The sequence below is a fragment of the Anguilla anguilla genome, chromosome 15 (assembly GCF_013347855.1).
Source record: "Anguilla anguilla isolate fAngAng1 chromosome 15, fAngAng1.pri, whole genome shotgun sequence".
Taxonomy (NCBI): Eukaryota; Metazoa; Chordata; class Actinopteri; order Anguilliformes; family Anguillidae; genus Anguilla; species Anguilla anguilla.
In genome coordinates this window covers 25695262-25721545 of record NC_049215.1, presented here as the reverse complement: position 1 = coordinate 25721545, position 26284 = coordinate 25695262, and the positions used below count along the sequence as shown (strand labels likewise).

General features: G+C 44.0%; 1 protein-coding gene and 1 long non-coding RNA gene across 2 annotated transcripts; one reads left to right on the top strand and one right to left on the bottom strand.

The window, feature by feature from the left end:
* Positions 1-1271: 1271 nt before the first annotated feature.
* LOC118213805 (probable ribonuclease ZC3H12C) lies at positions 1272-16378 on the bottom strand. Its single transcript, XM_035392978.1, has 7 exons — positions 16155-16378; positions 9440-10284; positions 8072-8211; positions 5108-5342; positions 4049-4155; positions 3125-3814; positions 1272-2974 (listed from the first exon to the last, which is right to left on the bottom strand). The coding sequence occupies exons 2-7, from the start codon at positions 10201-10203 to the stop codon at positions 2283-2285; spliced, it is 2628 nt and encodes an 875-aa protein (XP_035248869.1). The 5' UTR covers positions 10204-10284; positions 16155-16378; the 3' UTR covers positions 1272-2282.
* LOC118213806 lies at positions 14927-20623 on the top strand. Its single transcript, XR_004762517.1, has 3 exons — positions 14927-15003; positions 16356-16526; positions 20543-20623. It is a non-coding gene; the product is annotated as an uncharacterized LOC118213806 (long non-coding RNA).
* Positions 20624-26284: the final 5661 nt, after the last annotated feature.

Below are 26284 nucleotides of genomic sequence, written 5' to 3'. Positions count from 1 at the left end.
AAATGTGACTAACAGCTATGCATAAATTCATATATTTGTGGGTATATATATTTTCCATACATTTTTATATAAAAATCTTTCCTTAAGTTAATAAGATACAATTTGTATCAATGAATAAAGGTATTCTCTGGCTCCCAAGGATTGTGCTGGTTACTGACTGCTATTGAACACTATGAGATGTGAAACAAGCCTAGCTGTAAGGTCATTTTTACACCAGCTAGAAGATAGTGTTGTGATAGAAACACTACCGTATTTTCACCTGCATGAAATTTAGCGACAGACAAAAGTTTGGGATAATTAAGGAATAAAATAAGGGACTCCTTAGATCTCATAATGTAAGCTCTTTTTCTTTGGGATTAAGTAACAAAATAATCATCCTTTCCGACAAATCCATGTTTCAAAACTGGACCGGGATGGCAAGCAATTTTGGGTTCTTCGTGAGCTTGACTGGGTTGGGCTGGGAAACTAGGCTAAGAAACTACAGGGGCAGATTAAAGAGTGCTTGGACAGCATCCATCAGAAATCCCTGAGAGCAGAACCAGAGACTTCCCTTACTAAAGCTAAGATACACGGACACTGCAGCCGTGCATCTGTGTCTATTTCTACACCTCTGACAACATTCCGGCCTTTTCTAGCTATACTTTAGCTCTGCTACATAACTGCATTACCAACCCCTCCCACTGTGATGGAGACATCACACACACACACAGCATAAAGAAACATTACAACGAAATAAGGAAAAAAATAAATTATATAAATAAAATGTCCTCAATTGTACTCTACAGTGCATCAAAAAACCATACTATTCTGCATATCCGCAAAAACCATCGTGCTGTGATTTTCAATGGTGTCAGGTTTTTGTGGAGATTAAAAAAGTAATACAAATAAACTTTGAGGTGAGATTAGGTATTGATTTGCTTGGGTGTGAGCTGAAAGGTTTCAGGAGTTGGGTTTATCTTCTGATCCTGGGGTTTTGCAACCGGTTTTGATCCAGGGACCCCCACCCAGGCTCAAAGGCATTCCAGGGACTCCCATCAAGTTAAAAAGGTTTTTTGTTGTTGTTGTTTTGTTTTGCTTTTATACAGGCTTCATAAAGATCACAAACTGGGGTAGGATTGAGATTGCGATTGTGGGGGGTGGGTGGCGGTGGTGGTGGGGGGGGGGATGTGACTACCAGGGAACATTGGTGTCGCTTAGTTGGGGGGTGTGTTTGGGAATGCAATTGCAGACCCCCCCAGAACCAGGGTGTTTCTCATCCCTGGTCCTGGGGACCCACTGTGTTTGCTGGTTTCTGTTCCAACCACAGTAACAAGCTCTCTGTTGTAATGAGCTGCTGATTGTTCTTATTTATACCCAGAACCACAACCCTTTTTCATTCATATTTGTTTGGAATCAGAAATATACACCAGTCATACAGAGTCAATGTGTTTTCTGCCTAAATTATACTGCATTAAGTGATTTGTTTGGTGAAATTTGGACATCAAAGGGATACCGGAAGGCTTATCCATTATTCTCCTCATCTCCCCCTTCAAATTTAGGCATCTTTTTTGAAGCTCCATTTTTGCTTTAATTTGGGATGAAAGTGTCCATCAACCCTGTTACACTCTCAGCTCACACCCATCTTTCATATTCTCCAATTTGATTTGCTTTCAAAATTTCATGTCTTTACAATCAGTACCTCCTCATTTAAACTTCACAACAAAAAATACATAAAATAATAAAACACATATATTAAAATAAATATAACCAAAGCAACACAAACACCAGCACACACTTAGACTTCAAGCTTCAAAGGCAATTACAAGCCTTCCACCTGGATAAAATGAAATTACTATAATGCAGTAAACTATCTGGGTATGATTGGGAAGACATGCCTTTGATCCAGAATCAAAGCATGCATTAAAGACTGGCTGGCTGCTGATAGGTGAGTGCTGTTGTCTGTTGTCTGTAGGATTGCACAAAATAAGATACCACAAAAATATTTCAACAGCAGTTTAGTCGAAATTAAGTTTGGATTAACAAAAAAAATCCCTGCTTTTTCTCTTTGAAAGAAAAAAAATAATGGATTCAACTATTTTCCTCAGCAAAATGGAAACGTTAAATGCATTTCCCAGGCAATTCTGCATTTGATGTTAGGCGTTTCCCTGCAGAGAACTGGAACTACGATAAGTGTGCTACTGTAGCAAACCTGCCTTCAGCGCACAAACGTCGGCGCGTCGGTGGCTGAGAGGAGAGAGGGTGTGAGGGCGCCTCGGCCCCGGAAACTTCCGCCGTGCGTCCGGTCAGTAGCCCGGCTGCGACTTCTCCGCCAGGATGGCGGCAGCCAGCTGCTGGGCGTCGGTCACGTGCGGGTTCCTCTCCATCACGAGCCGCACCTGTTCGGCGGGGAAGATGTTGCACAGGTTCACGAAAACCTTGTCCCGCACGTCGTGGTAGCGGCTGAGGGAGGGGGGCTCCTGCTGCTGGTGCTGCTGCTGGGAGGCGGGGGCGGGGTAGGCCGGGGGGTAGGCCGGGTGACCCCACGGCAGGCGCCAGGCCTGCTGCCGGCTCTCGGGCGGGGTCTGGAAGGCGAACTGCTCGTGGCAGGGCTGTGCCGGCTGGTGCTGCTGCTGCTGGTGCTGGTGGTAGGCCTCCCAGCTGCCCACGTGCTCCTGCCCAGAGAAGGGCAGCTTCCTGGGGTGCGGGGGCGACGGGTCGTACAGCCGCGAGTCCGAGGCGCTCTCCACCCGCGAGGACGCCAGGCCGCGGCTCAGCGGGGAGCCCTGCGACCGAGGAGAGGTCTGGGGGAGCGGCGGGTAGTCTCCCGGGCAGCCGGACCGCACGCCCACGGGCGAGGGCAGGTAGGGCAGGGGGGGATGCTTGAAGTGGTGGTTCGATGGGCCCTCGTACCCAAAGCCGTGCACCCGCGTCAGGCTCTGAGAGCCGTGGCCAAACGGCTGGGAGAGCACGTAGGGGTGGGGGTGCGGGTGCTGGGGCGGGTGCGGGTGGGAGGGCTGGGACGGGTGGGGGTGCGGGTGGGGGGGCTGGGACGGGTGCGGGTGCTGTGGCGGGTGTGGGTGCGGGTGCTGGGGCGAGGGGCCGGCAGTGTTTTGTGGGTAGTGGTGGTGGTGGTGGTGGTGGTGGCACTTGAGGTTGTCCTCCAGCAGGGAGTCCGGGGAGCTGACGCAGGCGCGCTCACTGTAGCCGGCGCTGTACGAGTCGGAGCTGCTGCCGCAGCTCACGCTGCCCTCGCTGCTGCAGTCCGACGCCACCGAGCTGACGCGCAGCTCCGCCTCGGCGGGGAAGCGGCGGTCCGGGCTGCGGCCCGCCGACAGGCCCAGGCCCGAGTACGCCTTCACCATGGAGTAGTAGCTCAGGTCCGCCGACTCTCCCTCGGGGTACCGCTCCGGGTAGCCTAGCGCGCTCGTCCCGTGGGTCTTGGGTGGGGGCGCGCCCACGGGGGGCGCCACCCTCTGGTTGTGAGGGTAGCAGACGATGGGTGGAGCCGGAGGAGGAGGAAGAGGAGGAGTCGGGGTGGGGCCGCCGTGGGTCTTGCGCGCCGCCTCCATCTTGGCTCTGGCGCTGAGCCGGTCGTCCGGGTCGCTGTAGGCGGAGGTGCGGATGCTGGGGTCGGACTGGCGCTTGGAGGCGGCGCGCCGGGCGTCCAGGCCCAGGTCGGGCCGGGCGCTGGAGGGCAGGCTGTGGCTCTTCACCAGCCCCGACTCCCCCAGGCTCTTGGCGCTGGCCCGCAGCTCGTCCGCCACGGACCGCTGCGGCTGGGGGCCCCTCTCCGGGTGGTAGAACTTACACTTGTGCCCGTAAGTGCACTTCTTTCCTGGAACAAAAAAAAAAAATTCAGAACACATGATGAACACTTCAGAGCCGATGATATAAATATTTATAAAATTGTGGTTGGTGTAGTAAAAATATACAGTAAAAAGCGTTTTTTACTTGGTAAAAGGCAACATCCTTTTTAGCTGTATATATTTTTTTGTTTATTAGATAATTTAAAGGTCTATAAGAATAGGACTATTGAGTCAGAGGGGCCCAGGAATGGGAGGGTAGCCACCGTAAGGACAGGGCTGCTTCTTGTGCTCCGGGATGACGGGCCTCTTCCTCAGGAAGTTCTCCAGGCTGGGCCCGTGGCGCCCCAGGGGGTCGTCTGGCGGCATGAACCTGCGGGACGAGAAGAGGCCGTGAGCCCTCGCTGCGACAGGCGGGGAGACCCAGACGAGAGGAAGGGTCGCGGAAGGACGTGAGAACGCTCTTCCTCCTTTGCTGGTCAAATGGCTGCATCGACAGGTAGACGTCACAGATAGCTGCAAAGACCTTGCGAAGGCATTATGATACATTACTGGCATTTAGACACCCTTCTGCAGAGCGACGCGCACGGCTTTTAGCATTTTTACGTGGTATCAGTTTATACGGCTTGATATGTCCTGAGGCAGTTCAGGTTGCTCAAGTGCCTTGCTCAACAAGAGAAAACGCCTGTGTCCTAAATGGAAATCAAACCTGCAACCTTTGGGTTACAAGGTCCCTGCTAACAAAGCCATTGATACTATTGCATCATTACTATGCCACCTGCACCCATGCATGGAACATTCCTCATACTAATGTCTGCAGGCCAGGCCAGTAACTATTTTTCACACTAGAAGTGAGCACAACAGCACCATAGGAGGTCTGTGTAGATTGGAGGTGAGGTACCTCATGTGGGCTAGCATGTCTTACTGCTGTAGCCTCCAGTTGACAGCTGGATGAAATAGGACGCACACTTGAAATGTCAAAGCAATAGGGCTCCTCCTGTGCCTACAGCAAGTGCTATTATTACTACTGGATAAAATTACTATTGACTATTACTATTGACTATTGAGAATGGATGCCCATTGAGAGGATATGTATCGCTATACAATTGTACAATTCACAGAAAGAAACAAACTGACTTCAGCAGACTCTTTGATTCATGCATATTACTGTTAACTAATTCACGGATATCACTGTAAACCTTTGATTCACAGATATCACTGTAAACCGTTGATTTAAGGGAACCTTTGGTCCCGTCTTTGTGATGGTTTTGGTCAATGAAGCCGTGTGCTTTTCAGACCTGAAGAGTACAGAATGGTTCCCTTACTTATCGTTGACGAAGGAGTACATGAGCAGCCGCTCGTCGATGAACTTCTTCCACTCCGGCTTCTCATTGGCCAGGTCTCGGTAGTTGTCGTTGGATACGATTATGCCGTCGGACTCGTAGGCCAGCTTCACGATGAAGCGGTCGTCGTAGCAGACCACCCTGCGCCCCTGGACGCGTCGCGATGGCGTGAACACCAGAATCTTCTCCTTCTCCAGCCTCCTCAGGATCTCTTGGTCTGCATGGAGGACAGCATAAAATCAGAGGGATCTCAAGAGGAGAGACTACTGTATATACAGTATACAGTAGTCTTTTGGTTTACAGAGAAGGTAATTGATTTAAGTGCAATAGTATATATGCAAACGTTTGAGAATTGAACCTCTTGTGTCATCAGTTGGCTTGTGAATAACAATGTGATTCTGTGTCAAAATTCAGTCCCTGAAATATATAATGTACGCGCTGTAATCACACGTTCAAGTCTTGGAAACGTTTGTCGACGTTTATCAGTTGCATTGCTCAAATTACGTGCACTTTGTTTTGTAAGCACTTTTGATTTAGAATTTACGATTTAACCACGGGTACAGATTCAGTTCTAATGCTGTCAGCTGGCTCCTGACCGGTAATCTTGGTTGCATACAGTACAGTAAGCACATCACAGAGGGGGGATTGTTCCCTACTCAATCCCTTAAGCATATCTAAAAACCTGATATTTTAAAGATCTGCACCTTGTGCAATGTGGACATTTTAAGAGACGGGGAGGTGCCGAAATGTCCTGTTGTATCTTGATTTTTATTCTAAAATTGAGCAAGCTTATGTCAGCTATTTTTGGCAGCGGTAGACCTTTGAGCTGTACGAATGCCTTGAACCAGGCCCCGTGCTCTGTCATAACTTTCTGACTGCACGTATAATAGAACCACTGTCAAAGTAAAATATGGTCTCCAGGTTTGATTGACAAATTAGCACGTGGTGAAATGTTAACTCTGCTATGATTGATGCGTACAGATATTACTTTGAGGTTTTTTTCCAGGGATATAAAAGACATACAAGCGTAGCGTTCTAACACTACACCGACTTTAAAATCTTCTATTATACAATAAAAATCTATGCCTGGTATTTCTGGTAATTACACAACATACTTCTTTATTGCTGAAAGAATGTTACATGCCCTCTCTGGAGAGAAGAAAATTCTCACATTAATCTGCAGCAGAATTTATGACAACGGATCGAGTACCAACCAATAGATTATCATTACCTGGGGTGGACAAAAAGCACTGGGCGCTGTATGGATTACAAGTTACCCATACAAACATATATTTATAGCAACACATATGCAAAATGTTAATTAACCTATGACATTAAATTACATTCTTTTAAATATTTAAACTAGAACTGATCATTTAATTTAATATCAGAAAATGCCAGCCTGATTAAGTCTTTCTTAATGACAGGTCTACGCAGGCTGTTGTTTCTATTAGCATGGATTTATTAAACTGTAGATAGTGATTAATTATTTGTGGAACCTAAAAGTTAAAGTTAACCCCTTTTAATGTAAACTAGACCCAAGCAATTTACTATGCTCACTGCTCAGTTCATCAGATATGCCTGTCTGATTTCAAATTTCAAGGCTATTCTTGTCATAATCTCTGCCAAAAGGCAAAACCATCACACTTTCCCAGCCAATACATTTAGACACACCTGCCTTGTTTTTGAGTGAGTAAAAGACATATAGACATTTCTAATGGAAGTGTTGCCAATCCCTCTCAAATCTTTTACCCTGGAAAAAGTATTACATTTAGAATATCGCTATATGTCAATTCTGCTTCCAGCGGTTGTTTATTTTAAATTTAATAATTAAATACATTTTAAATTTCATCCTGAGACTTATCTCTTTTTCCCACGTCACTATGGTGAAACTTTAACCTGTCGGTGCAAAGGCAATGAGATCGCATTCCTTTCTCCAGTTTCAGTCATTCTAACTGGTGATATATAGGTGCCTTGAGCACCCTGAATTTTAGGATTCTTTTTTATCTGATTATGTCTGTGTTAGTGAAAGTGTGTTTAAACTCTTTGAGTAAATTCTGTGGAATATTTGTTTGGAAAGCCCAATCATACTCCTCAACGCTCACTGCTGCAATCTTCGCTGTCAATTCAGGAGGGCGCGCGCAAGCAAGCCTTCGAAACACGTGATGTCAGCCACCGCTACTGACGACAGCTCGCGATCCAAGCTAGGACAGATCCGAGTCGGAGGAATTCTGCTTCATGTGGCCAGACCCCAGTCGGAGGAAGTCTGCTTCATGTGGGGCTTAACGGGCAGGCTCGCGGGGACCTGAATGAGACTCCCATCCCAGCTAGCCGAAACCCTGCCTTCCTTGAGCCTCGCCCTGCAGGGCTGTACCGGTCTACGGGCCCGTCCAGTGCACTGCAGTGTCTTAAGACTTTACTGAGACTGTTACCATGTGCAAAACCTTTCAGCACACACAAAACCAATAGCAATACCAAGGACTGGTCACGGTATTGATTTTGTTATAAATATTGCATGTGCAAAAATCTTAATTTACTGACCGGATTTACTAAGACCTAATCACCTTAGTTAATCAGGCCCTTAGTGTTATTTTATGGATTATCTTGTAGCTGATACAAATTTAACTTTTTTCTGTAGTTATTCATCCTGGATCTGTGGAACGAATTGAAACACTCAATTCTGTACACCCTTAAAGTGTTTAATTAACCCTTTAAGGTGTATGGTCACAATTATGTGATTAGAATGTTTTTTTACTGAGCATTCTCATGCTGATGTCACAGTCACTGCTGGTGAAAGCAATGGAGTTCTAGAACACTGACTTAGAATTTAGGGGGAAAAAAAAATAAACATTCCAAAAAGTAAACTGCTGTTCAAAGCATGAAGCATACGTTACAAACGCAGCCAACAAAGCTTATCTGTGAGTGTAGCGGCCACGGTGTGGCTACCTGTGATGAGAGCATCGGGTCGGGACTGCTCCTTCCTCCAGGCCGGCACGAACACGGTCACGTCCTTATGGCCCCGCTCCAGAAACCAGTCCACCGCCAGCTTGATTCCCTGGCAGGAGAACACCTCCTTGTTCCCATGGCTATGAGAGAGAGTCCACGGGCCACACCATTAGGAGAGGTCACACCAAACCTGATAGACTGCCTGCAGGTTCAAACTTCAAGGCCCATGTAGGCCACAACTATCCTACATTTCTAATTTTTTTTTTTGGTCACTTAAAGAATGTATAAAGCGCCATACACTTTGGGTGAGGGTGTTTGGTTTAGCAGAACATAAAATATGAAGTTAAAAACCAGAAGTTAGATGGGAAGGAGATCGTTTTCCATAGAGAGGAATGAAGGAGTGTGTGTTAATCATGAGGTTGTGAGTATGGAGGTCTGAGAGTTAGAGCAGTCCAGGACTCCAACACCACCTGTCTACTCACCGCCTCACTTTCCTGGAGAAACCAACCAAACAAACTAAACAAAACAAAACAAATATTGTCAAAGCAAATGCGTAAGATATCTTGGCCAATCGCATATTTTTTGTAGCAAATAAATGTGGGTTTTTAATAAATGTGGTATTTTTAATGTGGAATCCAACATCTTCCTGTCAAATCATCCAGAGCTGCCCAAGCACCCAACCCTTCTCCAGACCCTGCACACCTACAGAGAGGTTCTGTGTGCACCTAAAAAAGCAGTGCTCTCAAAAAAGCAGTGCTCTGTTATAACCTGTCTGAATAATGTCAAAGAAAAGTAGCTACTTAATTTCTACTCTTGAAAGGCTGGAATACTCTGAGCAAAATTCATTACCATACTTGTCATTTCATCAGTTTCAGCTTCAGTCATCCTACGCTCATTCTACAAAAATGGAGTTTAACCTTTACAATAATGCCAACAGTGTATAGATGGGTGCAATCACCGCTTTACTAGATTTAATAGTTTTTCAAAATAATTACAAAAATACTGTTGGCACTATGTTAAGCTAGCTGGCATACTGTCTGATTGCTTTCACATCATATGGTTGACTTCTCGAATCCAGTTTTAGAGAATTTACTCACAATGCAGCCACCAGCACAGAGCCTGCACCTAATCAGTTACTGGGACCTTAAGGCTGAAGCTGTTGATGCCAGGCACAGTTTGGAAAAAAAAGCTCTTATAAGAGAGACAAAAATACCGTCGCAGTCCAGTATTATACATTTTATTCATTTTTTTATCCTGAAGGCCACAACAGAAAATGAAAGCAATGCCCTTCGCAAACAGACTAGACTTCACCAAGGGGACTTTGACTGCAGATGTGCCCCGATTCTGCCGACAGACCATGAGACCCACCTCATCGCTACGTTGCTGCCGTCCAGGACTATGGGCCGCATGTTCTCCTCGTCGTCCAGCAGCTCCATGAGGGGCGGAGTATCGGGCCTGTGGGAATCGGAGTCTGCCAGGAACAGGCAGGAAGAGGAGGACAGCGAGGAGGTGGAGCAGGAGGAGGAGGAGGTGGACTGCGTAGCCCCGCCCTGCTCGGTCTCCGCCTTGTTTCCCAGCTTGACCAGCTCTCCCAGAATGTCGTTGATGAGCGCGTCGGGCCCCAGTTTGCCCAAAACCAGCCGGACCAGCTCCTCAGCGTAGCCCAGCTTCAGGGCGAACTCCATTTTTGTGCGGTACTCCCTGTGCGCGTCTGGCGGCTTGTGTTCCTCTGCGGGGGCCAGGGACTGTCCCGGGTCCGGGTCCGGGTCCTGGCCTGGGCCGAGCGAGTGGGAGAGCGGGGAGTGAGCGCCGTCTTCTGACCCTCCGCCCCGCGGGTTTTCACTGCCGCCGACACCGCCGTGAGCCCGCTCGGCCTCGCCGTCGGACCCGGTGCTCTCCCTCTCCTCTTCTTCCTCCTCCTCCTCCTCTTCCTCAGAGGAGGAGGAGCTGCTGGTGCTGCTGCCCCCCTCCTCCCCTGCCTTTCCCTCCGCCACACACTTGTCCTTGGCGGGGGTCCAGGGAGTGATCACGTCAGGCTGCCGGTCGGTGCTCTCCACATGGAGGTAGTCCAAATCTAGCCCCAGGTCCAGGATGCGGCCTATCCCATCATCCAGGTGGTCCTTCAGGCCCATGAAGCTGCTGCACACATCCAGCTCCACGCTGACAGTGTCCCCACTCCTCTACTCTGGGATGTAGGGAGGCCTGCAGTTCTGCTTCAGAAGGAGGGAAAAATGTATTATGTCACTGGCTGATATGCCTGACGTTAAACTCTATCCAATGTGGCACTTTTCTGAAATCACAACACCTGCAATCATAGGAAAAGATTTATACCCAAGCAAAAATTTGGATTTAATCCTATCCAATGGGGCTGCAGACAAAGATCATATGTTCTACTCATTCGGCTCTTCTTTTTTTCCTTTTTTAACGACTTTTTCAGTTTTTTTTCTGCACTCACTACAACATGACTCTGAAGAAATGTTTACACAGAGAGCCCAAATGTCACAATCTACCCCAGGCTCAGGGATACCTCTTGAGGCCACTATGCGTGGATGAATCTACACCCTGTGCCTCTGTGGGTAGATTCATCAACATAAAGTTTAAAAATAGTTGTAGATATACCAAATAGGTTAGAATGACATATGAAATACATACTGAATATGTGAAAGGTATTTAAAATTTAAATTTAAATTAGCCATACAATTTTGAATTCTGTTCCATAATTGTATAATATCATGCATCTGCAAAACCGCCTCACCTGCATGGGTCTACGCACAGACCCATCAGGTTTTTTGGAGTGTTTTTTTCTAAATTTGAAGTCGGTGTTCTAGAATGCTGTTGCTGTCAATCACCAGTAGTGATTGCTACATCAGCACTGGAATTTTCAGTCAACAACATTCAAATCACGTATTTGAGATCTTACACAATTTTGGGTTAAATAAATAGCTCGGTCAAAGCAAATTGAATAGTTTAGGAAATTGCAGTTACTGCAATGAAATCCAAATACAAACATTTGTATTTGTATTTTCATTCACATAAACCTCTTCCAGTCATCTCCATACAAAACGAAGTAGTCCTTATTAGGGAAATCCTTGATAGGAGGTTTGATTATACACTTTGTTGTACGTCACTCGGGATAAGAGCGTCTGCCAAATGGCTGTAATGTAATGTAATGTAATGATTGAAGGGTAGATCCCCTTTAAACAAAGTGCCATTTAATTGAATCTGCCCCTAAGCGTTTTGTGTTTCATGAAAATGCACATAGTTTTAAATGCATTTTTTTTCCAGGGAGCTAATCCAGCATGAGGTTGTCTTATGGTATATATGGACTATCTGTGCATAAATAGCATAGTTGCCATCCTCTTTGAGTCAGACTTAGGACAGCTGCCCCCATTTAATTCTTTATTTTAACTGACTAGTTAGAATGTCCAGAAAATAGACTTACGCTTGCAATTTTAACCCTTTCTGTTAATATATTTGACTAGCCTATATTATAAATAGATTTAGCTTTTTTATATTATATTCAGTTAAAATAATGCATAAACCAATCATATCATGCATAATAATATATAAGTTTTTATGCAATCTGCCAGTTCATCTGCTCCACGAACTTCAGAAAATACAAATAAACATTGAGTTACGACACACAATATTAAAAGGAACAAGTAGACGACACGCCAACATTATGCAAAACATGTGCAACTTTTTTTAAAGAATGGATTAGTCATTTGAATTCTCTAAGAGGGATGAAACGTGTCGTTTGGTAATTGCTTGCAGATGGTTCCAGCTCAATGGGGCGTAACTAAAAGCCGTTTTACCCAGCTCAGTTGAGGTACAGTAAAAAGCTGCTGACTGGCAGAAATTAATCACCCTTACAGTAGGCCTGCCTCGTTGTGACTTGTTCCCCATTTTTAAAAAGCGTTGACACATTAAAAAAAAAAACAAAAAAAAAAAAACAAGTGTCAGTGCTCATTAATCTTGGGGAACAGAGGTGCAGTACACCCCCCCCCCCCCCCCAAAAAAAAAAAAAAAAAAACAGCTGTTATCTGCCACCTCTCTCCTCGCCCTTTCAGCAGTGCCAGTTGTGTGTTAAAATACAACTCTCAAAACTCATAGTGGAATTTGAGTTCCATTCAGCATTGCCGTTTGCTGATGCTGACATGTAATCATCTGATATTTAAACAATATGCTCTACTAATGTTACTCAAGACTTTCAGCATCCAATAACAGGTACTGGCTTAAACAGTGGATAAAACATATGAAACACAAGGTGACAACATGCATGCCAACGTGAAAAAAAAATTGTATTTTCTTCTGTTTCTTAATTTTCCTATCTAGTCAACATGGCCTTTGTTCACTCTCATGTGAATCATGCTTTACTGTGAGAAGCCATCTTGTTACCAAACCCTGCTTTAAAATAGATGGTGGGGTTTAAAATATTTTTTAAATTATTTTTTAAACTAAGCTGTTCCTTCTGAATAGATTGCAATTAAAGTCAATAGCTTTCTGCTATCTCATCTGTCTACAGCTAAAGCACTTCATTAAGCTTCTTTCCTTATATAAATTAGGTCTTATATTATGTCCCACCCAAAGTAAAAATAACCCCATAAGGAACAGTTCCTGCCATGGTATATAATCCATCATATCTGACTGATCTGATCTGAAAACGTGTATCTATTTCTCAACGCTCCTGGGGATTCCGAAGGAATGGCAGGTGGCTGGAGCCGGTCTCGGGGAAGCCTGGTGACCTCCTGTCAGATTCCAAAGCACTTCACCTTCATAGTGCAGCCAGTGAGAGTGCTGATCCCGAACCGTTGGCCTGAAGAGTGCCGGTGGTAGAAGGTGACATGCTATAGAGGATCTCACCTCATCAGACCTACCCACCAAAAAGCCTTTAAAAGTTTTGGGGGGATGTGAGGAGAGAAGGGGGGTGGGGAGGGGGGGGGGGGGCTGGGGTGGAGCATGTTGGACAGGAGGGCTGCCTAGCAACACGCCTTGTGGTTGCTAAGCTGCCGGTGCTTTAAGAATGTCCCATGAATGCCATGACAGGGCTTGAATAATTTAGGCCGGGCTCTCACAAAAGGAGCACACAAAGGAGGCAGGGGGCTCAAGTGTGTCTGGCTCACCCTCCTCGAACAATGCAGCTGCCAGGCCAATCAGGGCCGCTCCGTGGGCCCATTGTGCGGCGGGCTGCGCAGACGGAGGCTAGCTGCCATGCGAACCGCCCAGAGCCAGCGCCACGCGCTGCCGCTGAGTCACAGCTAGCCACACACGCTCCTCAGGGCCTCCTTCCGCCCGGCGCGCCCAGCACTGTGCAGTCAAAGAGCTCCCTGTGTCACAGCTGGCCTTCAACATTTACACATAAAAAAAGAAATGGAAGCTAGTGATGGTTAGCTAACTGCCAACTGCCAAACTGCAAACTAATACAGTAAGTACTTTTTCAGCGATAGAAAATTTCTCAATCGATATTGAGGATTGGATATACACAAAGAGGTGTATTGAACCATGACATATGCCATACTGTGAGACATGATCCAGATGAGTACACGCTGCTCAGAACAGATGAAAAAAAATGAGAAGCTACCTTCTGCAACCCTCAAATTTCAACGTAGACAACACATATTGAAAACTACAGGCTGTCCAGTCATAAGGATTATTCCAGGCTTTTCTATTTGGCGGTGAATGCTGAATTACTATTCGATTCTGAATTTAATGAAAGTAATATTTGTTATTACCAACAATGGAAATGGGGGAAGATTTATGCTACAGGATGGACATTTCTTAAAAGCTGACAGAACTGCAGATTTACTTTAAAAAGGAATGCAGGCAGAAGAGTTAGAAGATCATAATAACCTGGTGTTGCATAAAGCTGATTCTTAATCCCAGGGAATTTAATGTACATACATACTAAAATATGTTGCAATTTCTATTAATTCAGTTGTCTAGAATGTATAATAAATATATAATAAATATAATGCTGTTTTTTTTATGGATAAGCTGTTTTATATTTATTTATGTTTCCCAAAATGTCAGAAAGTATGTGGATCTATCATTCCAAAGAAACTGAATGTAAAGTTCCATTTCATGCTAAAGCGGGTTGACTTTTCTCTACTCAGATAAAGACCTCATCCACAATGATGAAATTCCTTTATAGTTCAACTATTTCCGATAGAAATGAAATTATGCCACATGCGACATCACTAATATAGTTGTGAGGTATGATAATCGCAAACACAAAAAAGTTTAACATAATCAGTAATCACTGTCTGGCAGAAAAGCTTCAGCAAGTGCCCATAGAAACACCTGCCTCTTTCCCAGAGTCCCTTGGGCCTGAGGAGAGAGACTCCAGAGAGGGCCATTTTGAGCCCAGAGGAATCTTTCTTAGTATGAACGACTGTACTCTGTATTACTCTGATTATTTTAATTTATCCTTCCTCTGGAGGCAGAAAGGCAGAAGCCCTTCTTCTTGGCTATGACACGCAAAGTCTGTTTCCACTGCTTGTACTCGCACTGACTGTAGCTCAGTCTGTTTTGCTTGTGACGCTTCCTCCACTTTACCACATACCAATCTCACTCTGCTTGCTGTCTGCAGGTTTTCATGTTAATGAGTGAGTTCACTGTTTTTCAGGCTGTCGGTGGTGTCTGAGTGGAGGAGATGTCTCTGTAATACATGCCTATAGCCGGTGGATAGGGAGAGAGAGAGCGAGAGTCCCAGTGGATTTGATCCCCATTGTGCCAGGAGGGGAGCCTGCTGTCTGCGCAGCTACATTGTGAACAAAGGGAGGCATGCTCCAGCCCAGAGATGGGCTACGGCCAGGAGGGCAACAGATGTCTGCTGCAGCCACAGGGGACCAGCAACCGGTGTCCTGCCCGTCTTCTGGAGCCTTTGAATAGGCCTGCCGCATATGCCCCCACACAATGGGTCACGTGACAAAGTAGAAACCTTACTTTAACCCTTTAGAAGCTACACCCTCCCCTCACCCCCCCCACCCCCCCCCCCCCCCCCCCCCCCCTCCCGCCACCCCCCCACTGAAAAAAGATTGTCTGTAGTAGCATCAAAACCTTCATAAGCTCTGTTTCCAGCACTTTTTTTCTTTGGGTCGAATTCCAGGGTACTCACTACATTGGCTTGTTTTGTGTGGAGAAGGTGCAGTAGAATGGGAAGACTCCCATAATCATGGTGGGTCTAAAGCCCTGTTCCATGTACCATTCTGATGTTTCCAGGATTGAATTTCTGACTGGGGTTTTAACCCTCAGTTTTAGCCTCACCATTTCCCATTAGAGATTTAAAAAATGCTCAAATGTCTTGAGTGAGGACAAATAACATGAATGCCTAGTACTTAAGAACACAATGCTAGATTGCATTTCAAATCTTAATTATTCGCCTTAAAATCTATATCTTTGAAAAATGTTGTTGCACTCGCTGATCATTCAAAATATACAGCAGGTGCACAAAGCTATAAATGAATTAATAACTTTGCAGAGCACAGTCAGAATTCTATTTATTCCTTTAAAGAAAATTCTCAGGCTTGCTCAGATCCAGTTGTTTTGTGCATGAGTATGAATCAGAACAGGTGCACTGAATAGAAGTGGTCTGTAGTTAATGAGAGGCATGTGATTCACAAGAATGAGTAAAAAACTCCCATCACTGTGAATGAAGTGATAACTAATCTTGCAGGTTTAACACTCTGCAATTTGTTGAAACAACTAGTGCATTAGTGCACAGCAGATGAATCAGAGATTTGGTTCATTTGTTCTGCTACATCACTGGGATGCTATCACTGCAAGTCTACAAAGCTGTGAGCTTGTAACCCAGAAGGTATATATGTTAAAGTTTATCTTCTCTTAATCTTACAATTAATCTTTATTTGTTTTATTTTTTCATGAAGACTCAATAATAGTATCAATATTGTTTATTATAAGGTGAAACACCCCACTCAGGCCAATACTCCCTGTATCCCTTTATCTGATAAGTAGCACTAGTTTACATTTCAAACTCAAACACAAAACACATAAGTTTCACACTGACAACTAATACATAATTTGCAACATATTTTTGTAAAAGTGTAATAATGACAACACTTACCACCGGGTTCCAGTATAAAACCAAACAAAAGGAATTCCTAGGAAAGTGCTTTGGAATGATTAACTTTGCTCATCTCTCCATGCAACGAAAACTTTGTGGTCTTTTTCACACTTCTTTCGGTTTTAGTTTTCAGCTGGCTGACAAAAAAAAAATATTTCCTCTTTTTATCCTCTGTTCTCTTCTTTCCAAACTAAAATCCAGAAAGTCCCGTGCCTTCCAGGAAGACTCGCCGCAGACATGGACTTGTCCGTAGCGCAGCGGTTCCCGGCTCCTCCTCACTGGCAGTGCGGCTCGTGGACCTTTCCAAAGCAGTCAAGCTGAACAATGAGTGGCTGAACAGATGGAGCTGCAATGTCTACGCTTCCCCCATTAGTGAGTGACCAACTGTGGACCAATAGGAGCGCAGCAACCTCACAATGAGCCTCACACACACACACACGCACACACGCACGCACACACAACGGGGCAGGCAGATGAATGCAAGCACACCCCCGGCACACGCGCGCACACACACGTTTGGGGGCCCGGAGGATTCTAAGATAAGCAAGTGGCTGTCACTCCAAAGGTCTTCCCCCCGTGCTGCCCATGAATCAACGAGGGGTGTGCGCCAACAATAGAGTCATACAAAGGAGACTGGCCGGCAGCTGCTGCACCAGAGCTCGAGTCATTAGGGAGCAGGCCAGCAGTAAGGAACACCTGGCTAGTTGGGGACTGCTGTCCCTCTCCTCTCTTTGTGTTCCCTTTTTTTTTTTTTTTTTTTGTTGAAGCGGGTTGGGTGTGTGTGTGTGTGTGTGTGTGTGGGGAGGGGGGGGGGGGGAGTGGGGAGGAGGGAAGGGGGTTAGGGTGAAAACAATGAGCTGAATTATGTTAAAAGTATTGCGCATTCTTAAAAGGAGATAGAAGAAAAAGGAGAAAGGGGTGAGGGGTGGTGGGTTGCAAAAGCTTTATGTACAATAAGTGGCCCGCGTCTAGTAAAAGAAATGTCCCCATTGTTGAGACACACTTCCACAGAATTATTTGCTTTACAAGCAAAGCAGCATTGAAAGTAACTTCAGAATGTAGATTTTTTTTTTCCTTTAAAAAAAGAAAAAAATTGGTATGCAAAAAAATGTTTGCGGTTCCAAAGCTTTCCGATGTCAGGCTTTCAGCTGATCTTTTAAAATTAAGAGATGAAATTTTTCTTAACTCAAGCTGATATATTTTGTTTATGAATATATTTGATAAATACAATTAAACAGAAAATACGGACGTATTCCTGCTCACACAGACGGCCACAAGAGTGATTCAATACAGTGATTGCACATGCTTGGACTATAGCATGTGATTTCCATACTGGATTATAAATATGAAATGTATGCTAACTACACAAACAGTTAAAATCAGGCCATGGCCTTTATGTTTCTGGTATAACAAATTATGAATTATCATGTATAATTATGTGACATCGAAGGATGGAAATGCCGCATATGAAAAGTCTTAATATGAAGAATGGTTTATTGTTGGGTTTAAAAAGCAGGTTAGAATCTCAGATAAATGTAAATAACGAGGAATACCTTCACACCTTCAGTGACTACAAGAGTAACAGAAAAACAATTGTACATTTATCTGCCTTTTAGACAGTACTTCCCTCGATCAATCAGTTTTGCAGAAACATTAGGGAATTAAATGTGCAGAGCTGGTTGTGCCTGAATGAATGAGGCATTGGGTCTGAAACATATTTTCTTCCGGCTGGACAGTGGGGAACAAGGCCAGGGGTCCAGGTTCTTTATCTTGTGGGCTGGGGCAGGACCTGCAGAGTGACTTGGTAATTCCCAAATTAAATCCTCAAACGGGAACTCCCCTCGCTCCACCATCTGCTACTGGGCAGCCTGTAAACAGGTGTGTTTACCGCCAAGCAGCCAGTCCAGATGCTGACGTACCAGAGATCCCACACGCTCCCAGTCTTTGTTGGAGTTTTAAAGATTTTTTAGAAGATAAATACAGAAAAATGGTGAACTTGAGAGGTGTGCAGGTAGACCCCCTCGTTTCATGTTTCGTTTTGTTTTTTTGTGATATTTCGTTCGCACGAATTATGTGCTTCCTTTGGGGTGATGGCGGGTGATATATGTTCGTCTCCACAGTGAAAAATAATCACAGCTCATTGTTATTGAAGTTACACACTTATTACTTGTTACGTACTTATGCATCTTATGTCCAGGATTTGGTGGATAATTCGATTTTCAGTCAATGCCTCCTGACAGAAAGCACCATTTAACTATTAAGTCTCCTTATTGAAATGTAAAGATCTGATAATGAATCCTGCCTTTGCAGTGTGGTATAAGAGAAGGGAAGTGGGCTTGTAACTCCGAGTCTGTGGACTTGATTCCCAGCTGGGTTCCTGCTGATGGCACTTAACCTGAGTACAATATCCAGCTGCATGAGTAAGTGGACGTTATAGGAAATCTGTGTAAGAGCATGTGCTGCATGCCAGGATGCACCGGTGCTGACTATTATGAAAGACAGTGAGGGTCTTCCTCGGGCAGATTGGACCCGCTCTCTCATCTTGTGAGACAGAGAGAAAGAGGGAGGGGGAGGGGGTGGGTGTGGACACACCCCTGCTAATCACATTTACCCACACAGATCTTCTGAAGTAAAGGAGATTAAAGACTTTCTCTGGCCTGGGCGCTCCGGTCTCTGGCCTCCTCTTCATCCACAGTGCTTACACATGTTTTGGGCAGAGGAAATTCGGACACCTCCAGGCTGCAGTGTCCTGTCAGGGAAGATCAGGTCCCAGGGGTATATTGGGGAGGGGGGCAGGGGGGGCCAAGGGGGGGGGGGGGGGGAGGACGATGCCCAGGATCTGTGCAGGGTTTTGGGTTGTGGAAAATCCCAAAACAAACCCAGCACAATACTTTAGCACTGGCCCATCTGGTCTATAAAGCCTTGCCTTCAGGTGTGTCCATTCACTATTGCTGGAAGGCAGGAATCAAAAATGATTCAAAACAAGCGTGCAGTGAGTAAACGGGTTACTTAAGGTGGCTTCTGCACCTCAGAGATACAAATGAAGGGACTTTTCTCATGGCACAGTGAAATCATAAAATCATCTGTGTTCTTAACACACCCCAAAGTTTTTATCTTTATTTTTTCCTTTTGTTGTGTTTGTTCGTGAATGTCAGAAATCATTTTATGCCACCAGACTTCTTGCCCTGGTGAAGAGTAACATTGAAAGGAATTGTCTCGTCAGCTTCACCACAAAGCCTGAGTGAATGGGATGGTCAAGCTGCATAACAAGTAACAATAATGTGATTTTATGGCCTCCACTCAGACACTTCAGCCCTGTGTCCACTTGATAGAAGTATAAAGCAATCTATATAGACAGCTCTATCTTCTTCATCATCATCATCGTCATCATCATCTTCAGCCCCCCAGGACTCCAGTCGGGGGGCCCCAAAGCCCACATGCTAGCTTCTCTGCCGAGCTCTTGCAGCTGGGGAAGGCTTGAGGCCTAACACAATGCTAACAGCCAGAACACATGTTCCCTCCACAGGGGACCCTGCAGTTGATGGAGGTCTTAATGGGCAGCAAGATAGATGTGTGTGTGCGTGCGTGCGTGCGTGCGTTTGTGTGTGTGTGTGTGCGTGCGTGCGTGTGTGTGTGTACTTTTGTGTGTGTGCATATGTGTGTGTGTGCGTGCGTGCATGCCTCTGCGTGTTTGTATGTGTGTGTGTACGCGCATATGTGTGCGTGTGCGTGTGCATCCATGTGTGTGTACGTGTGTGCATGTGTATATCTGTTTGCATCTGTGTGTATATGTCTGTGTGTGTGTTTGCATGTGTGCATGCATGTGCATGCATGCTCATATGTGTGTTTGTGTGTGTGTTTGCGCATGTGTGTGTGTGTGTGTGTGTGTGCTGTGGGGTGTCATGACCTCAGGGTCAGCAGGTCTCAGGCCGATCCTTCAGGCCCATTGGATGCTCAATTTCCTCGCTCAGTTCCGACCCTCCACCCCCACCCCCTAACACCCTCCACAGCCCCTGTCACCTGCTGTTCAGTTCCAAAGTGACAAAAGGCCCCTATTTATGATAATGGCGCTACATCACAATGGATCCAGACAAGAAGTGTGTGTCTGCAAAGAAATCCGTGTTAACCTGGAATGATCCATGGATTCATCATGGTCCACTGAGGGGAGAAAGACCTGGAAATGAGATGAGGTCGTATGGCCGTCAGTTCCTCAAGCCCTCTTCCCCTTAGTTTCACTGTGGTGTTGGGCAGTTATACAAAAGAAAGAATAAAAAATAGGAGTACTGTCATACAGAAAATCATTAATGTTCAAACAAAAGAAAAAGATTTTTTTTTTAATCTTATGGATGTGCTCCACAGTCTTCTCTTTGCTAAATTTTTTTTTACAGTTATGACTACCCAGCGTGGAAACAACCTGCTTCAGCTGATCACCTTGATTTGTTGAGGAACCGGCGTCTGTGTAGACAGTCCTGCATGCAACGATCAGGTAAGACTTCAAAAACTGCTGAAATGATTCTGCATTTAACTGACAAAATATCCTCTCTCGTAAAAGCCATCGTGCGCCATCTGGTTGGAATTCCTTCCAGCATCTCCAGCGCACGAGAGGATAGAGCTCTGTTTACATGCCTGTAATTAACATAGGTGTCTTCCACCATCCTTTTCTTTTTGCCAATTGTATTCCAAACAATAACCTCATACATACCTTAGCCCTTAGTGAAGGTCACAGAATCCTATTGACCAATAGAGAATGCAGGCTGAAGAATTCTGTACGACACCCCCCCCCCCCCTTTTTCCCTTTCAGCCCCCCCCCGCCCCCCCGACCTGAACATCCCCCGACTGAGTACAGTACTCGGAGGTACTCTGAAGTCAGATCACCGAGTTCTTCCTGACAATAGAGAAAGCAGGCTAAAGAATTGGGTAAGTTTTTTTTTTTTTTTTTTTAAATCATCTCTTCAGAGTTTCCTCTCACACCTTGCTTTAACATACCCCCAGACTATCAAGAGCCGTGTGGAACCCATGGTGGTCCTTCCCAAGCTGTCACAGCTCAGGTTTCTCACCAGTCCCGGACAAAGCAGGATATATCGTCTATATGAGAAGCATAAAATTATTTTACCAATGTGAAGCCTAATCAGTAATCCCTACTCCAATCAATCATGAAATGCCCCCCCCCCCCCCCAATATAATCATATTGTTTTGGGTAGTACTGTTAGTGCCCTCACACCATGAAAAAAAAAAAAACCTAAAGTAAATGTCCTGTTTGTTGACCCCCCCCCCCCCCCAAAGTTGAAATGGTATCTAAATCCTTGATCCTAATTAAATATTGCTTTGAGCACCGATTTGATCTGTTTAAACAGTCTTTCTGGAGGGTCCATACAGGTTAGCCTGTGCCATAACATGGAGATTGTTTAACACAATGACTCACCTTGACTGCAGTAACATACAGAGGGTACAGATTTTCACTCTTGCCAGATTGCCACCAATAGGTGCCTGTTTTTAAAATACTTTGCCAAACAGAACAGAATTTGACATTGCGGCTTGAATTAATATATACCCCTATGCTGGGGTATAATGGTGTTGAGAATGGTGTTCAAAATGAAACAGTGTAATGTTAAAAAAGAAGCTGAATTAATCTGGCTATGAATGTTAAAATAGTGCATATGGTACATTTTTTTTATTTATACAACATTAATATTGCAACATTAATAGCTGCCAAATGAGGCTCAATTCTACTGATCTGTCAAGTCTGCGTGACAAGCAAAGAGATCAAAGGAAAAATATCTAAACCTTTTTTCCGTGCAAAATGGGTCCGGATATTGCCAAAAAATAAAATGTCCTGCATAATGAAATGGGACCTGCACCTTTATAACCCGTGAGGCCAAGAACCCACCGCCTACCTTAAGAAAAGTGGTGTTCGCCATCAACCCGAAGGGTCTGGCACCGCTCGAATCCCACGATGCCTTGCGAGCCCAAGAATTAGGCTTCTTGATTTGCCCACCAGCAGTCTGCGGAGTGGGGTGCGTGCCAGACGGGCAATAGCGAAGCACGCGTCTCAAGGAGCCCATTAGTCAGCAGCAGCACCCAGCCTGAGAGGCCCGTTCCTTCAGCCGCAGAATGGGAAGTGCTGTGTACACAATCGGCCTAACAGGCCTGGCGCTCACCCACAAAAGTGAGCAGCCCCAACGGGGGTCACTTTCAGAGACCCCCGCGTGCTTCAGAATCTGCGTTCTCTGGATCGCAATCGGTCCGCACGCCCATCGACCATTTCAAGGTCGATTCACGCGCATCAATCGTCTCTTTTCTTGGGTTGTGCAATATTTACTTTTTATAATATTTTATTTTTCTACACACAAACAAGTTACAAGAACGCGGTGCTCTTGTTTTAGTTTCTGACTTTTTTTTTTTTTAGCGCCGTCTGTTCTTAGTGTCACTCAAAAACTGTTTTTGTCTTGAAGCAATATTTGGTTATGTGGACTTGCGCGTACAATCCTGCCTTTCGTTATTGTTCTGCATGATGAACAGTGCTGGCGTCGTTTCATGTGGCTTCATTGCTAAATTTCGATATCAATTTCATTTGGGTCACAACTTTTCTAAATATTATTTTGAATATTTCATATTTTTAGTAAATAAACATAATTCAAATAATTGAAAATAGTAAAACAAAACATTTGTAAGATTTCTGCTGAGGCTGCTGGGAAACCACTCTGGAAGAAATTACACTTGAACTAAAAATTCCTGCCATTAATTAAAAGCAGGAGATCAGAACGAACTAGAACTATTTCAAAATGATTTTTACATGCTAACAATTTTCTAACAACTACTATTTAACCCCTTACTACATGCGCTGCTAATGATTTAAAATAGGATATTTTGTTGGTTAGTAATATGTAGCCATGTATTTATCCACAGTTCAATGGAATAAATAATAATAAATAAGCTTTTAGTGTGACCTCGAGTTGTTTGCACCAGTTTAGATCTGTGATATTTGTCTTTCCTCCCAATAAACTCATGATTGATTCCTCCACTCCTGCGCAGTGGAACAGGTTTGGCGAGTAGCAGTGAAATCGCCATACTCCGGGGTCAGGGTGCAAACTTTGAAAGCGGGGACGAAAGAGGGCCCATCCCTCATGGGATAGTGCCAGCTGTTAGGCAAAACGCCGGCACCATCCCCCCCATTGTGTGGGCAGGCCTCCACAATACCTTTCATAAGGCCATGGTCACGTCTGGGGCTGTCCACAGCTGACTGGGCAGACAGGACAAACTGGGACATGCACAAACCACCCCCCCCCCCCGCCCCCCCCAACACACACACACACAAGCACAGTCAGATACGCTCGGTGGCAGCCAAACACACAATCTGTTCAGAACACTGCTATAGACTTGACACAAAGGGAATATTCTCGATAGGCTTGCTTATTAAATCTAAAACTAGTGTATGCCATGGAATTCAAATTTGTATAGTTTGTAATCAACAAAAATGTAAGCAGCAGGATAGAGGCTGGCTTAAAAAGGTAGAGATATGATTAATTTTTATGAGCTGTCTGATACACATTTGCCATCACAAATAAATAATTAATCATGTTGTGTAGTTAACATAACATGATGTGGAATACACATCCAAGGTATACCTTTTCCAGCATATGGTTCAAAACAATAGTGGACAATAGTGAACTTGGAGCCAAATAAACCTATTACAGCATAATAAACCTTGGTGAACAGTGTGTAACAACTTAAACTTTAAAGCCATAAATGGCAACCAATCAACTTGTACAATCCATTCAGCACTCAGTGACCATTATTATCATTGCGGTTTGAATAGAGGGAACGGCATGAGAGCCAAAATGTCTGTTACAGACTGGTTACTGGGTCTAGCTATCAAAAATAAGGTCTAAAACACTGCTGCTCTGTTGTAAGAAAGCATGCTTGTTACTCACTGTTCGTGTGAACCATAGATAAAAGTCCTTTTTATGTGATCATTGATAAAAAAAATTGAGAAGAACAAAAAGTAATCTAACAGCAAGACAGACAATGACTACATATATAAAACATATTAAAAACAGCTTTACATGCCCTCAGGCTCAAAAAGTTATATCAAGCTGTTCAAGGTTCAAATTTTTAAGAATTTATATGTAGGTCTATTAGTGCCGTAAGCTTTTAAAGTCTACAGGGAAGGCCTGTTTTTTGGAGAAAAAAAAGTTAAGAAAATGAAAAATATAGATCCACCTTTCAGCATTACAAAAGGCTGCTTGTATCTGTTCCTGAGTATCGTACAGAGCAGGACTGGAATTATGCTCCTCCAGTTCTATCATTGGAGGAATGTTTGTTCTGAGATTTACACAACTTTTCACAAACTCATCTACACGTATTGTAGATTAGTAGCTCAGTATTACTAAATGCTATAGAGGGTTCTGCATAAATGAATGTCTTGTTTGCAGTTTAGTTTGCTTTATGTGGATAAAACTACTCATGAGAGAAAAACTATTCTATTGGAGGATACCAAAACGCAAGCCACTTTCATGTGCCATTGTGACAAAACATATTGACAATGTTGTCTTAGTATGAACAATCACACTTACCACCATGCCCAGGAAATAAGCCTTCCTGATTGGAAAAAAAAATTTAACCGAGGTACCTTTTCGTAAAATGTTTTGATAGTACAGGCAGGTGATGTGTATAATTTCCCCACAAAATAACTCACCCCATTACTTAAATATGGTGATTATTTTAGACTTCATCCCAAATTAAAAGGTAACAGCTGACAATTTTCAAGAAATGACTGACACCTGCATATTGATAGGTGCAGCCACCTATGAGAAATGATCATTCAGTTGCCAGTGAAATTAAATAACTGCTACAAACTCGATTGAATCCATTCAGTTTCTTGATAGGCAGTCTTGACTGGGGTGCTGTCCATACTAAAAACACAAAAGCGAGAATCCAATCTGGTAATTACCATCTGCCCCCAACCGCACGCGCGCGGGCGCGCACAACCAAACCGCGCTACTTTTCTTTCACAAAAGAGGTGTTGTTATTTAAATGGAATAATTACCAGATCTTTTAACAGGTGCAATGCAGCGCGTGGCAAACTAACAACTTTCTACCATTTTTGTTTTAGCCTGCAATGCATAGACCCAGCTATATGAAATGTCGTCTCCTTTTTTGGGGGGTTGGGCTTATCATCTTTAATTTCAAATACTATTTATATTGTTCTTTTGCACTGGAAACAAAATTAGAAGAGTTTTGATACATGTAGGCTATTATCAGCTTTTACAGGTTATCCGTAAGTTAGCATATTATTTCTTTTTTGTTGTTTATATTTGTTTAATATTAAATCAACATTCAATCCACGATCTCACTGTCTGTATTTCTGACATCGCTGTCATCGGCTTGCTGGGCTAAGCCCCTATATAACATATAGCATAATCATAGAAGTGGGCAGTATTCAGACAGAGTGGTGTTTTACCCTCGTGATGTTTCAAAGCATCGAAATTCTAAATATAAACAAACCACTGGGGAGTTTTATTATTATTAAAGGGTTCAGGCTCTGTCTTCGCTACTTTTCTATTTCCTGTTTTCCTGTACAGTGTCTTTACAGGAATATTTAAAAAGTGCGATAGCCTATAAATAAAATTGAACGGACTGTCATTCATTTCTCAAACTTTATAGATTGCGTTATATTACGAAGGTACAGAGCTTACCAGAATGTTGTCTTCCCATTTAAAGTTTTTTTTTCCATCTTCATTTTAATGTAGTACCTAGGCTCAGTTTCTTAAAACAGTTTAAATTAGTTCAGATTGTGCAAACTGGAAAGTGTAAAGAGTGAGCAAGCTATGCATTTGTATGACGGGTGAGAGTTTAAATTTTTTTTTTTTAAAGATTATGGAATCAAATAAAACCCGATTAAGCTATTGACTAATTAGCAAATAATTTGAAAGATTCAATATATATTTAAATAAAAATTGTGTTGGCTAAATAAAAACAGAACCATAAGTAGCTTAATAAATTATTCACCTTTAAACGTATTGCCTTTAAATTTAAAGCGCTTTTATTTCTACTGCGGAAATCAGAAAAATACATAAGCCTATATAGTCTCATGTCAAAAAATGCCAGAATTCTAAATTTATAATTTTCTC